The sequence below is a fragment of the Montipora foliosa genome, chromosome 9, assembly GCF_036669935.1.
Source record: "Montipora foliosa isolate CH-2021 chromosome 9, ASM3666993v2, whole genome shotgun sequence".
NCBI lineage: Eukaryota > Metazoa > Cnidaria > Anthozoa > Scleractinia > Acroporidae > Montipora > Montipora foliosa.
Genome location: NC_090877.1, coordinates 12,912,378 through 12,927,377, shown reverse-complemented (window position 1 = coordinate 12,927,377; position 15,000 = coordinate 12,912,378). Strand labels below are relative to the sequence as shown.

The following is a 15,000-nucleotide window of genomic DNA, read 5'->3' as shown; positions in this document are numbered from 1 at the left end:
AGAATTTTGTGTTTTAAAGGATTTCAATTCTAGATTACTGTATTTATTTATTTATCTATTAATTTATTCAGTTTGTAGAGATCTACGGTCATCGTCCCCAGCTCCTGACCGTCTTAACCAAACAATTTTCCAAACTTTTAATCCTTTTTCATTATGTACTCGGTGAAGTCTGTGAGGCCTGTGAGTTGTAAAGATGGCGGACGCAGCCCAGATGACGGAGGTCCCTTGCCGATGGGGCTGCTAGGAACTGAAAACGTCTCAGCAGCTGCCTTGTTACGCACGCGCTTAATCTGACGCAGCCTCTCCAACCAATTACAGCCGTAGGCGTCTGTGGGTCTCTTCTGGCTTTGGTGAATAACAGATGCCATCTTAAAAGAGATCACAACATTAGTAAACTCATCATGAAATAACTTGAGTTTGCTCATTTGACCCGCAGCCATATTGATATTTTTGTTTTCCAAAACGACCGCCGTCACTCTTTTTACCTAAGAGACTTCAAAATCTACGACGGAGACGTCCACGAAAACGTCACCTTAAAATATAACTTCGCAATAAGGTGAGTCTTCCTCGATTATTTCATCTCGTTCACGTCGAACAGTGCGGGCGAAGTATCCTTCAATAAATTGGGCAAGATAGGTTTGAGAGAAAAATAAAGAATGACAGGTTCACATTGTGAGTGCTCGCGTTGTTGTCGAAACCTCAAATTTGGTGATTTCACGTCGTTGTTATGCATAGTACAGCAAACGTATGTGATAAAAAGGTGGCAAACGTGCAACGCGAGAAATTTTGCAGTCTTAAGCAATGAAAATACTGTTTTGTGCCGTTGCCGTATCCATCGTCTTTTCTAAAACTCCCTATTTAAGATGACCGCTATGAACTCGGCACTTTTTTCTCAAAGGTAGGTCCCGCGATAAACTTAAAGGAAACCTCCACTTCAACAGAAAAATAACTTTAAATCACAGGAAATAACTGTCCCAGTCAAGTCGATCTAAAATATTTTCAAAGAAAGCGTTTGCATCCGAAAGAAATAAATTTTAGAATCACCTTTTTTTTTTTCAAATTTCGTGGGCGCCGCCATCTTGAATAATTGTGACGTGTTACGGTTGCCCTATTGTTATTAGACCAAAGCTCTTTGTGTCAGAACAATAGGGCAACCGTAACATGTTTCGAACAAATTTGTTTGTTAAGATAATTTCCTTCGGTTTAAACTTATTCTGTAGTAAGAGTGGTGGTTCCCTTTAAGACACTACGACCATATTTTCTATAGCTGATATCAAAATACGATGAGAAAATGTAACGGTTCGACGGTTATTAACGTTGCAACACTTGATCATGAGCGGTGCTTTGTGCGCTACCTGGACGGAACTACCCAAGCTCTAAGCCAATCAAAAGCAGACGAATCATTTAAATGAAAAAAAAAAAAAAAAGCAAAACAAAACGGGATAAGTGCTTTTTCCTTGAAGTAAGACAAGATGGTGCAGAATGAAATTTGGCGCGCGTTTACTCACATTTATGTGTACTACCAGCTGGCGAACCAAGCGGGGAAGATTAGCGTCAGAAATAACACGCGGCCCTGTGTCAGTCAGCAGATCCTTCAGCTCGTCTTTGAACCTTAGCATCACCATATTGGATGCATTGTCGAGCGGTTTGATTACTACTTCGGCAAAATTAAACTGACCCTGAGGATTAAAAGAGAATTTTAGGATCAAATTCCAATTGAATGCTGCAGAACTTTAGTCAATCACGGTGCCGTAGCAATTCAACCATCCCATCATAACACAAAGTAGATACATGCAGCCAGCGCTACCAAAGCGCGGTATAATTCGTAAAAATAGTTGGCGCCAATTTTATAAGCCAATCACCAAGGGTGCCATTGGAAAAACCAGAGCAATCGCCTTACACCCTTAACATAGTTCTAACTGCAAACCAAACGAGAAATTGAAATGAAGAGATTTATTTATCGATGGTGACTTGGAGATGCTCGGAGAAAATCAGAGAGGGCCTTTTGTAGGAGTGAAACATACAGTCGAACCTCCCGTAAGCGGACACCCTCGGGACCAAAGGTAAGTGTCCGTTTACGGGAGGTGTCCGCATATGGGAGGTTGAAAAAAAAAGCATGCAATGCACCACAACAAGTCCTTTAAAGCTTTTAATTAAGACAACTTGTAATTGTGTTTGAAGGTGTAGACAGGCCAAACACGACTCCCATCGGTCAAGATAGGAAATTCAAAGACCTCAGACCCTTTCCTTCCACTATTAATGACGCCATCTTGGTTGCGGGGCAAAACACGGCTAAATTTACAGTAAATGTACGAGATTTTGGCCGACTCGGAACCAATGTAACGCCGCTACAAAGAGGGGGATTTCAACAGTGAAAGTGTCTTTTATAAGACATTTATACTGAGATTATTTTCATAAAACATAAAGAACAGATTCAGGCTACAACTCCCATAAACGAATTTTTAAGATTACATACAAATTCTTGTAATCAAAATCATGCAAATTTCTGCGAAAGTAGAAGCAACACAGGCCTAATTTTCTGTTGAATGAATGACATCAATAAAAATATTTGAAGCAGTGGCAAAAGTTGGAAATCAGTCTCTTTTTAGCGGCGCTACAGCGGTTCAAAGTCGGCCAAAATCCCATACAATTTAGCCATGCTTTCCCCTTGCCAAGATGGCGTCAAAAACCGTGGAAAGGTCTATTAGGGGAGGGTTTTTAAAGATATCTCTTAGTAAGGGCTAGTTTTGTATAAGATGCTATTTGTTCATTAGAATATGATTGAGATAGGGTGACAAATCCATTTGTCACTGATTGTAGTTTGGAGAAAGACAGCTAACTCAGTCCCTTCGCTAAATCTGCCTTACCTTTATTCTCCCGAACTTGACCGTTTGCTGGGAGTCATTGTAGACGATAGTCACAAAGTCGTTGCCAATATGCATCTTTTTAGAGTTGCAGCCTGGGTCCGACTCTCGAGTTGGCATCAGCGTGGACACATGAAAAATGACTGAACGAAAGGAAAGGGTTACCAAGTTAAAAAACACTTTTTCCCTTGAAGAAAGTTTTCCAGATTGAAGAATGATCTCCATTAGGAAATTAACGGCGTTGGGCAGTGGGATTGATATACCAAGCAACCCTCTTGTGTAATGATTACACAATCGATTTTGTCTGCAACTCTATTGCGCTCAGGGATAGCTATTCACCAAAGTGGAGGTGGCTAATGGTGGATTCGCAGCTCGGTAAATATCCACAACTAGCCACCATTTACTATGTAATAAAACAGTGAGATAATACAGCACAAAAAAATTATTTTAACTTAATTTTTCCTGCAAAGATTACAACATTTTCGGACGCAAATTCCGCGCGAATTGCTCGGAGGTGAATAGCAGAGGATACCCAGCGTTTGAGTGGCCAATCAGCGCACACGTTCAACGCTATCCACTGTTTTATTGTATACTTATACTGAATATCTTTTGTTCAGAGTTCCAAAGAAATTCGTTTATCACCTACGAAATGCAATTCACATCAGTTGATAAAGGCGTCAGAAAGTGATCCTCTAAATACCTTTTTAACCAGAACCCTAACCAAAATGCAATACATTAACTCTACACTGAACTTGGTACGTATCTGCATTTCAAAGATGTAAATTTCATTGTCTTCCACACAACCCGAATATGTTTGTTGCAAAGAAGTCTTTACCTTGACAAATGTCGTCCTGCCAACTGTAAGCATATTCACCGTCCTCGCCATTTCTGTCCAATCCTCCCGTATAAATCTCAGCAGGGGGGCAGTCCCTCAAACGAACAAGGGTGCCAAGACCCGAAAGGAACGACATGTAGCGGGATGACCCGTAAACGTTGCCCAATATTGCAGACTCGTTATCGTGTTGCCCCGGAGCAACATATATAACACCAATCTTGTGTGTGTCGTAGGGAGGAATGCGATCCAGGCACTTGATGGCTCGTTCAATCACCTTCAACAAGTATAAACATAAAGTAAATACTTCAAATGATACATCAGCTTAGTCATGAGGGCAACAGTAGCTTCCTTTACGGACCATGTGAGTGTTTGAGTACCTATTTACTACGAATGCATGCCAGGTTGGTCTTGAATGGTTGTTGCCTTAACGACTCGACTTCCCAAGAAGTTCTTACTAGACGACGTAACAGTTTGCGTTTCCACTTCAAAACAATTCATAAAGCACATTCGAACCTACCTCGCTATCAGGAAGAGGCTGAGGTTTCTCTGTGGATGCTCCCAGGAAGGACGCATGATACAGCTGAAGGAACACAAAACAAGGGTCCAAGGGGTATCTGAACGATTCTGACGGAGTAACCAAAATGGCGGGCTCTTTTGGCCCTGCATCCGCGGGGTCAGCTGGTAATGGAGAGGGCTTATATGACTTGCTGAAGATAGATTGCGGTCCTCCGCTATCGGAAAACATTCTGGAACGAGACGTTTTGCCAAGTCCTACCAACACAGAGGAGAGCGCTAAATTAATAAGCTTTTAACCCTTTCATTCCCGTGATCGAAATGTTCATTCTCCTAACTAGTACCATAGGGGTCGTCATGAGAATTTGGTGTTGTATCAAGACCAACCTCTTAAGCTGATAACAATCTTCATTCTCAATACCTGTCTGACAGAAATTTCATTGAAATCGTGAGGAGAATTTACACACTGATCACTTTTGGGAGTCAAACAAGGGTTAAAACAAGATGAGGGACGTGTGATCCACAATGTGCCGGGTCTTGATTTATGGCTCATTGGAATCTTGACAAAGAACGAATAAGCAGCAAGTCTTTTGACTACATCCGCTTAAATTTGTTGATGACTCATGTAAATGAGGCCTCAGTCGTCACATAACCAACTTAAACCTTCTGTTTTCGAAAGTTTATACTATTCCAAAAGCACAAAACAATTTTGGTATTTTCAAGGTTCTAAATTTCAAAGTGCTACAATCTGGAATGATATAACGAAGGTTATAAAGTTTCCTTTCCAAAATTTTAAGGAAAAGCTGAAATGATCAATCTTTACTGAATAACATAAATTAGAAAATTCAATCAACACCATATTGTCCTCGGAATTCCTTTGTTTAGTACTACCTTTCTTGGTTTGGGTAACTATGTAATTGTCGCGGCGTATCATCATCTACGCCGCGTATGGATATGTATACATGATACCATGGCCAAACCTTATCTAGCCATTTATTGTTATTGTGGGTATCCTGTGTACTCCTCTTTATTTTCTTTTAATCACTTGTAAATTGTTGGATGCAAATACAATACATTTAGTTGTTGTTGTTGTTGTTATTTTATGGCTATACCTTTCGCAAACGCTGGTGGTGAGGACAATTCCGGGGATGAAGAGCTCTTTTTCGGATTTGCGCTGACACTCATGAAACCGTGTCTGTCTTCAGCCTCCTTGCTTTTTATGGCTACTGCTTTTCTGCTTTGCAAAGGAGAGGCGAAGGGTGAGTGGGACGAGTGATGTAACTTATCCTTCCTTCTGATTGGCGAATTAATGCTGGAGGACTTTTTCAACTTCCCTTTCTTGGAGGCCTGGATAAAGGACAAAACATAACTTTACAAATCAGTCGATAATCCACATTTCGAGAAATGTTTAGTAAAAAGCTCTTTCTTCGTATCTGACATGATTTTCTAATTTCACTTTTGTGGTTTTAGTTGCAAAGTTTTAGGTTTTATTTGCAAATGTAGCACAAGAGCTCCGGAACTAAAGAAATATTCGAAATATTGAAGTGCTCCTCGCGATATTAGGACAATTTAAGCAATTGTCTCATTCAAGGACGTTCGCGCCAAAATCTTCCTACGGTGAGATTTTCTTCATTTCTCGCCTAGAGTTAGGTCATAAAGTACTTACTCCAACTTTGTTTCGAAGAAAATGGCAGTGCAAAAATGCCTTAATTTCGAGAAATCGGTCATAATAGCGAGATTTAGGCTCATCTGCTCATCCATCAAAAATCATAAAAATAAACTGTTGGAGTGAAAGTTTCCGTGCATAGGTTTTTAGGAGTGAGATTTTTAGATAATTGTATGCCTCTAGGGATGTGGTAAACAGTACAGTTCATCCTCGACGAGCGTTTTCGTAAGCTCTATCCGTTGCAACCACTACCGGAATTCGATGGCAAGACGAAAGAAAATGTTAAAAAAAGATAACTTCTTACGGTGAGAATTTTTTCATTTCATCATATTTTGTAGATAGTAAGTAAAGTAAGTGATTCATGATTAAAAAAATAGGGGTCACCGATGATCTGAACGAGTAAAATCGATGTGATTTTGCTAAGCTCTTGGAAAAGTTCGTTTGTCACGCTTTTGCGTGACCTGTCGGGCAAGGACTGGAACCCAAGAGAGGATCGGTCGTTGAAGAGATGAAAGGTTTTTACCGAAAAAAAAACTTTCTCGAGCATAGCAACGAAGTTTTAAACAGGGGTCATCTTCATTTGGTCGCTGTTTTGTATAATATCTCTCCATTGCCGTCATGCTCATCCTCTGGAGTGTGTTTTTTGTGAAATTCAATCGCTGATTGTTTCCACGCAGGTCCGCACTATTTAAGCGGACGAGGACGAAAATACTGCTTAATTTTCACGAAAGTAAAGGAAAAGAACTTTAAAAACATGTATTCAATTTGAATTTAAGTTCGTAGGGTAATAAAAACATTAAAAAGGAACAGTCCTATTAAATTTACGCAACGGTTCGTCGTCGAGTTTTCCAAACTTTCAGCCACTAGTCCACTCGATCAGCTACCTTTTCCAGAGCTTTTCCATCCTCCCGCTCACTTCTCTTTGAAGTTTCATGATGATTCGGAAATAAATGTGCCATTCTTTTGCAGGCCTGGAACTTCTTCCTCGGGGTTTCTGTCGCCATGTTCATGCTTGAAAAATTTGTATGAAAGTCAAGTAGACTAGTGCACGACTGATAAAACCTCGCGAATATCAGTCGTGCAGTAGTCTACTTGACTTTCATGAATATTTTAAATCAACTGTGACTGATCACGATCTGCTCTGATCCAACGCTGTGCAAGACTTATCGTCCACGGTTTTTGCAAAGGTTTTAAAACCTCAACTTCACTGCGTGACATATTACAGTCGCGTTACCTGCGCAGTAACGTTGCGCACAAACAATTAGCGCGAACGTCCTTAAGACACCTGCGGGATTCGAACCCATGAACCTCTGCGATGCCGGTTCAATGCTCTACCAACTGAGCTATGAAGCTAATGCGATCCCGTGAAAGGACTAATAAAGAAAGGAAATGAGTATTTGAAGTGCGGGTTATAGACGAAAGATTAAAGTGATCCCTCTCACTTATTAGGTGCCTACATGACAAACTTGCTAAAATTGATTATTCTCAAAGAAAAGCACAATATATAGGTAATAACGAATATTACTAAATTTTTAACCTCAGATAATGCATTTCGCGTGCTCTGATTGGTTCACTCAATCTCGGTTATCAGCTCATATACCTTAGTTTGACCTTATATGGTAAACGATTGCGTTAAGCCTTGCTAAACTAAAACTTTTTCGCCGGAAAGCGAGATTACTCTTTGAATAAAGACAAAAAAGAAAAAAAAAACATTTTCTGTGGAAAGTTTGGATTCCGACGTTTAGAAGTACGCGAAAAGGCAAGAAATGTTTTTGTGATGAGCCTACGTCTGTCTGGGCACAATGTATTACAGAACATCGCATCGGCGGCTACGCGCCTCGTTGGCTATTTACCATCTCATATCCAACGCGCGCTCATGAAATAATTGTTAAATAAATTGTCTTAATAAGTGCGAGGATCACTTCTATCTTTCATCTATAACCCGTACTTCAAATCAGTTCACATTTCTTGAAGGACAGAGTAGATGGAGATCTGCAAAGCACATCGTCAAATGTGAACCCATTAATACGCACTGCTTATACAGAAAAACCGAAACCGTTAGTGGGAATTTGAACTTAAATTTAGCATACCGATGAGAAGCAGTAAAAATCGTCAAGAAAGTAAAAGATGTTGCCAGCAAACGGAAAACTAGGAACGGAGACAACGGCCCCTTATACCAGTCACTTTTGTTCCTGCACGAATGCAACATGATTCATTTGCCACATACTTCTTTCTGAGTGCCTGCTACAGGAAATGTTTACCTCTATCTCGAGTATAGAACATAATTGAATTCTTCAAGAATGTTTTAATTAAAAATAAACAAATATATCGTTTTTCCTTTACAGGAACGTAAGGATTCTTACTTGGGAACCACTGTCTGGGTCTTTAATAGCTCCCCGTGGCTTGGGTGAGCGCTTAGGAGCTGGAAGCTGGTTAAATCTGCTTGACCCCGAATCGAGGCTCATGGTTAAAGCAGCTTTTCCCTTTTCCGGAAAAACCTTGTCCAAAGCGAACTCAGGGCTTTCTCGAATCACTGGCGGGTCAGCATTCGGGACGTGGAACGGAAGCGATTTTGGTCTCTCGCCTCTTCTTGTTGGGGTTACGGCTTGTCGTTCATCTTGATCCTTACCAGAAAGTTCGGTTTTTCTCTCTCCTAAGGGGAGAGCACAAACAGTCTTAGTAAAAAAAAAAAAATATATATATATATATATATTCACTACTTGCACAAATCCCATAATACAACTCTTTTACGCCCCAAAAATCTGCATAGGCATTGTTTTCGACTTCTCTTGGGACATTTTCATGTCCCAGGAGTTTTTGCAAACAATGATTATGCAAACGTTTTGGGGCGAAATAGAGGTGTATTATGGTATTGTGCAAGTAGTGAATATACATATTTCCATACCCAGGAAATATATGTTGTTTCGCGAACCACCCTACTGCAAGCTTGGACCGACACGCAAAAAAAATACACATTCTTGTCAAACTATACCAAACTTTAGAAGAGCCGGCCTCTTGCCTCCAAGGGCAGGTCGATATTTTGGCAGGATAGCGGACAAAAATTAGTTTGCCATTCTTCTTTTTTTTTTTTCGGAAATTGGGAGTTAGTGACAACAGACCTTTAACAAAAGGCCATTTTGATTAACATTGTTTCAAATAGCTTTTACGGGATGCCCCTCTGAACATCCCATGTCTTTCGAAACAACAGAAATCAAAATGGCCGCAGTGTCTGGAAAAAGGTCTATTATATTCTTGTAGCCTAGTACGACCCAGCCCTAAGCCCGTTTCTCTAGTTTCAAGACACAAATTCTTTGGTTTGGAACCATTCAGACCAAAGCAACCGAGAAAGTGGAGACACATCGGAAATCAAAAAGCACAAAGTTTCGCAATCAAGTCCTTTTTTGCAAAAGCTAAAATGCTTCTTCCTTTTTTTTACTACAAATATGAAATCAACGAACAACTGAAGGCTCAGGAGCGTTGTCATCTCATATTTCATACCACTATGGTCCCTGTGATCCTCAACATCCAGCGAATGAACACTCTCTTCGTCACTTGCGAGCTTCAGGAAAAGAAAAACAATCTATCTTACAATCGACCTTAACACCACAAGGTAAGAGACTAAAGATTATTTCTTTTTTATCGAGAAATGGGTACGCGGTTGAAACACGTTCGTTACGTCTTAGCTTGCAGAAGCGAGTCCTGCGTGTGCAGGTAAAAAACGCAAGCGCGTGTTTTGTGAACTGCTTATTGTCGCATTCGTTTAGCTCCAACCCGTCTTTTGCTTAAGTTAATCATTCTTGTCTGCCTCGTTCCCAGAGCCAACACACCCCAACGGAAACGAGGACAGGTCCTTGTTCCTGTCCACTGGCCAGGGAAACGAGGGCTCAGGGAACAATGTTGGGTCCTTTCAAAAATAAAACTACACTCATGATCTGCGAAGTCAAAAAGTATAAGCATAAGCTATCTATGCTAGAAATGCTTGCACATATGGTTAACTTATGAAAGTTGTTACGTCCACTAAGTTGCGTTCGAACGTTCACTGTTAAACTAACGGTCGCCTACCCGATACATCTCTGATGATGACAGATATTTTCTTTTTTGCTCTTGCAGGCTTTGTTCTGTTATTGAGGCGTCTGGCAAATGTTCAGCGGGAGAAACTCCCAATTCAGGCTAGTAAAAGGCAAGAAAAGAGGACTGAATAATAAGAAAAATCCCTTTTTGAAAATTACACTTACGTGAACTAGCTTTATAAAAGGCTTAATATCAGCGAGAGAGAAACAAGACGTTGAAGGATGTTGAACAAGACTGGACAAAAAAAATAGCCATGGAATTCAAGGGCCGCGAGAAGGAAAACAAAATTGTTAACAGAGCATGCTGGGAAAAACAAAGATAAAGCAGAAAAAGTTCAAAAACAATTTTTTAACAAATCATACCATCCCTTCTGCTTTAAGGGAAAGTGTTCCCATTCATATCTAGACCATGTACGGAATATTTTCACAACTGGACGACCTCTTAGCGTAGCGACCCAATCGGATTTGGTCACTACGCAGCTATGAGTGCATCTTTCAGTCGTTGCGTGCGCTATAATTTGCCAATGGCCCGCTAAACTCAGGTTCCTTCTTCTTTCATTGGAGGAGAAATATCTTACCAACCTCGTTTTCTCGACCCGCACTGTATGTTACCGTTTTTTTTTTCTCTTTTCCCCCACTCAACTTATAACCAAAGTGCAAAAATAGGCCTGGAAAAACACAAGCACTCGAACTCAGTTCTAGCTTTATAGGTAGCCACTTTTGGCGACAGCTTTAAGCCCAGGACACATCTAGGCTATTGGGGTTTGCTAAGACAAAACTGGAACAAATCACAGAGACTCGATCCTCATCCTTACCACAACAGAGCTACCAAACTCGAACCGGATCCCATGCAACTTGGTTTCGAGAGATATGTAATGTTTGTTTGTTTGTTTGTTATTTATTTGTTCGAGCAAGTTGACGTGGACCTGCTATACCCACCCAACCATACACTCACGAAGGACAGCCACAACACGGGGAACTTCGTCCCCTACTCTTCTCGAATAAGGTGTGGGTTCTTAAACGTCCCACAAGGAACTTATGAACACGAAAGATATTTGTGAGACGGGGTCTAAGATTTATAGTCCTTATCCAAGAAGACTTGAAAGTCTAACCATTTGCGGATGATGTTACAAAGGCTGCATTTTTCCCTCAGTTATTTTAAGACCCTGACTGTTGGTCCGGCCGGAGTCGAACTCACGACCTCCCGCATGGCAACCCGGTGCTCAACCAATTTGCGCCACCGGTGCGCAGTCACAAATGAGTCTAAATTCAGATAATATCCGAGTCGATGATAGGGTTCTCACCTTCTCGAACTGCAGTCCATGCCTGTCCTGAATTTGTGCAAAATCTATAATAATAAATAAACTGAAGTTTCTTCAAGAAGTCTATTATGCACTTACTAGAGAATGTTTGCATCGGAAACGAGTGCGAGTATGAGAACAAGTACAACTTGAATGATAACCGCTGTAATGCGTATTGCCTTTGTACTTTTTGCTCTTTGGTTGAGGTTTGCAAAATAAATCATGTTTCGAGGAGTAAAATGTCCACCTTATGTGGATGGATTTGCTTCGGTTCAATATTCGTTCGACGTCTAGCAGCGCTACATATGCAAGGATTAAGAGGTATGCATTTTTTAGACTGGATGAAAAAAAAAAAAAAACCAAGAACGAAAGCAGTGAAAACAAATACGAAACATTTATATAACAACAGTTGCACTTGGAAATACTGGAAGATTAAATTTCGGTACGAAATGAAAGCTCATTCGCACGCCCAATTGAATTCTTTCTCAAAGAACTCCCTGGGATAAATTGTACATAAAACTAAACGAGCAAACCTTTATTTAATATTTAAACTTTTCTTTCGGGCCTCGTTTCTTTCAGCTTTTGTCTGTTGAGAACATCAACTAGGAAACCCTTAAAATCTGTAACTGCTCCAGAAAAGGGCGGGGGGATTAGGCAGCCTGAAATTTCCCCGCATAGTGGGGCATAAGCTCCCATCAGAAACGGCAAACGCCTTATCCCCGAAGTTGGGGGAGGGGGCGGGGTTATACTGACTGTTGCATAACGATGCAATTTTCTTAATCATGATTTCTTTCACGAGCAGTCGACTTTTTCATTTTAGTGAAAATATCTTTCACCAGACTATCTACAATCTCAAAGTGTACTGCACCACCCTTACAACAATACATGTACTTGAAAAAATAACGATAAAGAAAGCGCCATTGTATCGGTGCATTCTTCCTACAGAATCATCTGACCTTCTGTGGGTGTGGTATCTAAGGTGGCTAATACGTCCGAGGAATCCAATTCTCTCATCTGGAATGAAATATGCAGATTCAAATAAATTCATTTGAACACCAGGAAATGCAGTTAAGTAAAAGAGGAGACTAATAGCTTATCCTCTATCTTACTTTTTAAATTTGTTAAAGTGCCGGCAAATGGCAGCACCAAGAGCTAAGTCAGAAATATGTGAAGAATCTTTTTCTAATGCTAAAATAGGTCTATCCGCACACCCCCAAATTGTATGCCTCCTATTGTGGAAGCATTTCCAAAACGTGAGCAATTATTCACTTCATGAATGGAGGTTCCCTTACAAAGGGAGTGGCCAATTGAGTGTTTTCACTCACGTAATCAGTAACCTTGTTTTTTCCACCGAAACAAAGGAAAACGTTTGCATGATAATAGAGTTCAATTCCAGGAGGATTAGTTGGATACACCAACATGGCCGCCGTTCTATTGTTTAGGTACACCAATATGGCCGCCATGACGTCACGTGAAAACACTATATTCGAAAAATTCGAAACAACAAAGTGAAGGAAATGAATAGCTAAGAAAACAAAGAAAAAATTGTCAAGTTCTACACCGGATTAAATACCCTAGACGTACCTCAGAATGCTCAAAAACTCGGCTTTAGAGTGACATAACCCTTTTGAGATGCCACTGATACCAGAGACGAAACGAAAAAAACCGCATAGCCACTTTGAATGCCCAACTGATGACCTTCAACGAATATTTTTGTGTGGTGTAAATCCAGCCGAGTTTGAAGTTAAACACTAGTATGTGTTGTAAAAGGAAGCTTTCCTTAGGTACGAGTGGATCATGGTCAATCAACCTGCGACGCACAGAAAGCCCCGAGCCTGGAAAATGCAATAAAAGACTGCTTGCAACGAAAATCCAACGAATTAAATGTTGTCTTTCTGGTTGTAACGATTTGAAGAGGTCTCTATTTCATACACCAGCCGCCAAACTGGACAATCATGACAGCGGAGATCTGCTTTTTGGACCTATCTTAGACTGCAACCAGTCGCCGCTACATTCTCCTAATTTTCGCAAAGCGCAACACGAGATTGCACGAGTTTTGTAGCCGCTGGTCATCGCGCGAGATTTGTAGCCGCTGGAGGAAGCAATGGCTTGGCTATTTACATACCCTGGTAGAATACCAGGGAACCTCAAAGAAATCGAAGTCAGAGTTTCTAAAAAGAACATTAAGTATAGGGCGCGACGCTTTGGAACCAACTGCTAAACGAAGCAAACTTAGAAGAGTCGCTACATTCAAGGTATACATTAAAAATAATCGGGACATGCCGTTCTATATTTCCTGGTATTTAACAATAATAATAAGAAATGTCTCGCTAATTGCCGTCACAAATACAGCAACGATGCAGCTCAAAAAGGTCGAAACGAAAGCATACTATGGCTTCTCTGGCTGCCGCTATACGGTCCATGTATGACCTTGGAGCACAGCTTACAGCTAGTTGGAATCAGCTGTGTGCTGGTTTTATTAGTAACATTCTAGATATTTTTATTTTCAATATAAGTTTATATTTCATAGTCCTAAACTGTTTTAGACTGGTCATGTATTGTTAGTATTAGAATTATTAGTCGTAGTATAAGTTTCCATTTTTACGATGTACAGACACGCTCTCCGTGGAAACTTTTACCAGCATGGTGTTGCTGGGGATAGCGTGTTTGTTTTGATCAAAATTAAGTATTATCTACCTACCTGCCAAAAAATCCAGCCCGTAGTCAGCGTAGTGTTTCACCCCAACGAAACTGCGTGCAAATCAAATGACCTACCGCAGTTAACTCACCGTGAACACATTTGGTTTCTGTCTGGGACTCCTACTGAGCAGCCTATCTCGTCCCTCATAAGGCTCAGAATCCAAAGAACCTTCAAAGGTGCTTGGAGGCGAGGTCATGCTGCCGCTGGGTGTGTAGATGAGGATTGGGTCGAGTTGAGGTGGTTCCTGGGCTTTTTCAGACTCGCTAACGTCGTGTTGCCATCCAGAATTGGAGGATTCTGGAGCTAGGAGTGAAAAAAAGGTTTACGCGTTATCGTTTCAAAAGGAGACCTTGCCACCAAATAGGCTTCTTTCAATGTACTGAAACTCAGCTTGATAACAAAACTTAAGAGACTAAAACAAAGGAAATGAATAAACAATCTTCTTATGTTTCCTTTGTTAGTATCAGCCTCTCTATCAGGAACATGTCGAGAAAAGCCCACAGTTCCATTAAACAGTTGAAGTGAACTGTATCTGCCAGTCTGCCAGCTCAAATTAATGAGAAAGCAAGGGAAATGTTCTTAATTGATGAGGGGGGGCAGGCCTGGCGCAGTGGTGAGCGCACTCGCCTTACACCCAATGTGGCCAGGGATCGATTCCCGGATTCGACGCCATATGTGAGTTGAGTTTGTTGGTTCTCTACTCTACTCTGCTCCGAGAGGTTTTTCCCCAGATACTCCGGTTTTCCCTTCTCCTTAAAAACAAACATTTGATTGGATTTGTTCTGATTTCAGTTGATTTCTAGTCTCCTTAATTAGTAGAGCACTCGCGCTCGGCTAAATAACCATGAGACTTAAATAAACTCATGATGATGATGATGATGATTATTATTATATATAGCAGTGTTAACTTATGTATGCTAAACGATAGCAAAGGCAAAGTAGGGCGCTATCGCATAACCTAAAGGCCAACGGAAAATTAAAAAAAACTTTTAAAAATATTATTGTAGAAACTAATACATTAAGATGTCTTCAAAGTAGAGCTTGAAAAAA

The 15,000-nt window shown here is 40.6% G+C and overlaps 1 protein-coding gene across 1 annotated transcript in view; it reads right to left on the bottom strand.

Moving 5' to 3' along the window:
* LOC137969641 (tuberin-like) overlaps nucleotides 1-15,000 on the bottom strand; it is a 61,546-nt gene that overhangs the window by 897 nt on the left and 45,649 nt on the right. The window contains exons 32-43 of the mRNA XM_068815965.1: nucleotides 14,039-14,253; nucleotides 12,206-12,263; nucleotides 11,253-11,296; nucleotides 9,941-10,048; nucleotides 9,377-9,437; nucleotides 8,242-8,531; nucleotides 5,325-5,559; nucleotides 4,217-4,470; nucleotides 3,700-3,973; nucleotides 2,868-3,007; nucleotides 1,509-1,679; nucleotides 1-368 (exon numbers count right to left, since the gene is read on the bottom strand). The exon at nucleotides 1-368 is cut by the window's left edge and continues 897 nt beyond it. Coding sequence (XP_068672066.1) covers nucleotides 138-368; nucleotides 1,509-1,679; nucleotides 2,868-3,007; nucleotides 3,700-3,973; nucleotides 4,217-4,470; nucleotides 5,325-5,559; nucleotides 8,242-8,531; nucleotides 9,377-9,437; nucleotides 9,941-10,048; nucleotides 11,253-11,296; nucleotides 12,206-12,263; nucleotides 14,039-14,253 — 2,081 coding nt within the window. The 3' untranslated portion in view covers nucleotides 1-137. The remainder of the gene's footprint in view (nucleotides 369-1,508; nucleotides 1,680-2,867; nucleotides 3,008-3,699; nucleotides 3,974-4,216; nucleotides 4,471-5,324; nucleotides 5,560-8,241; nucleotides 8,532-9,376; nucleotides 9,438-9,940; nucleotides 10,049-11,252; nucleotides 11,297-12,205; nucleotides 12,264-14,038; nucleotides 14,254-15,000) is intronic.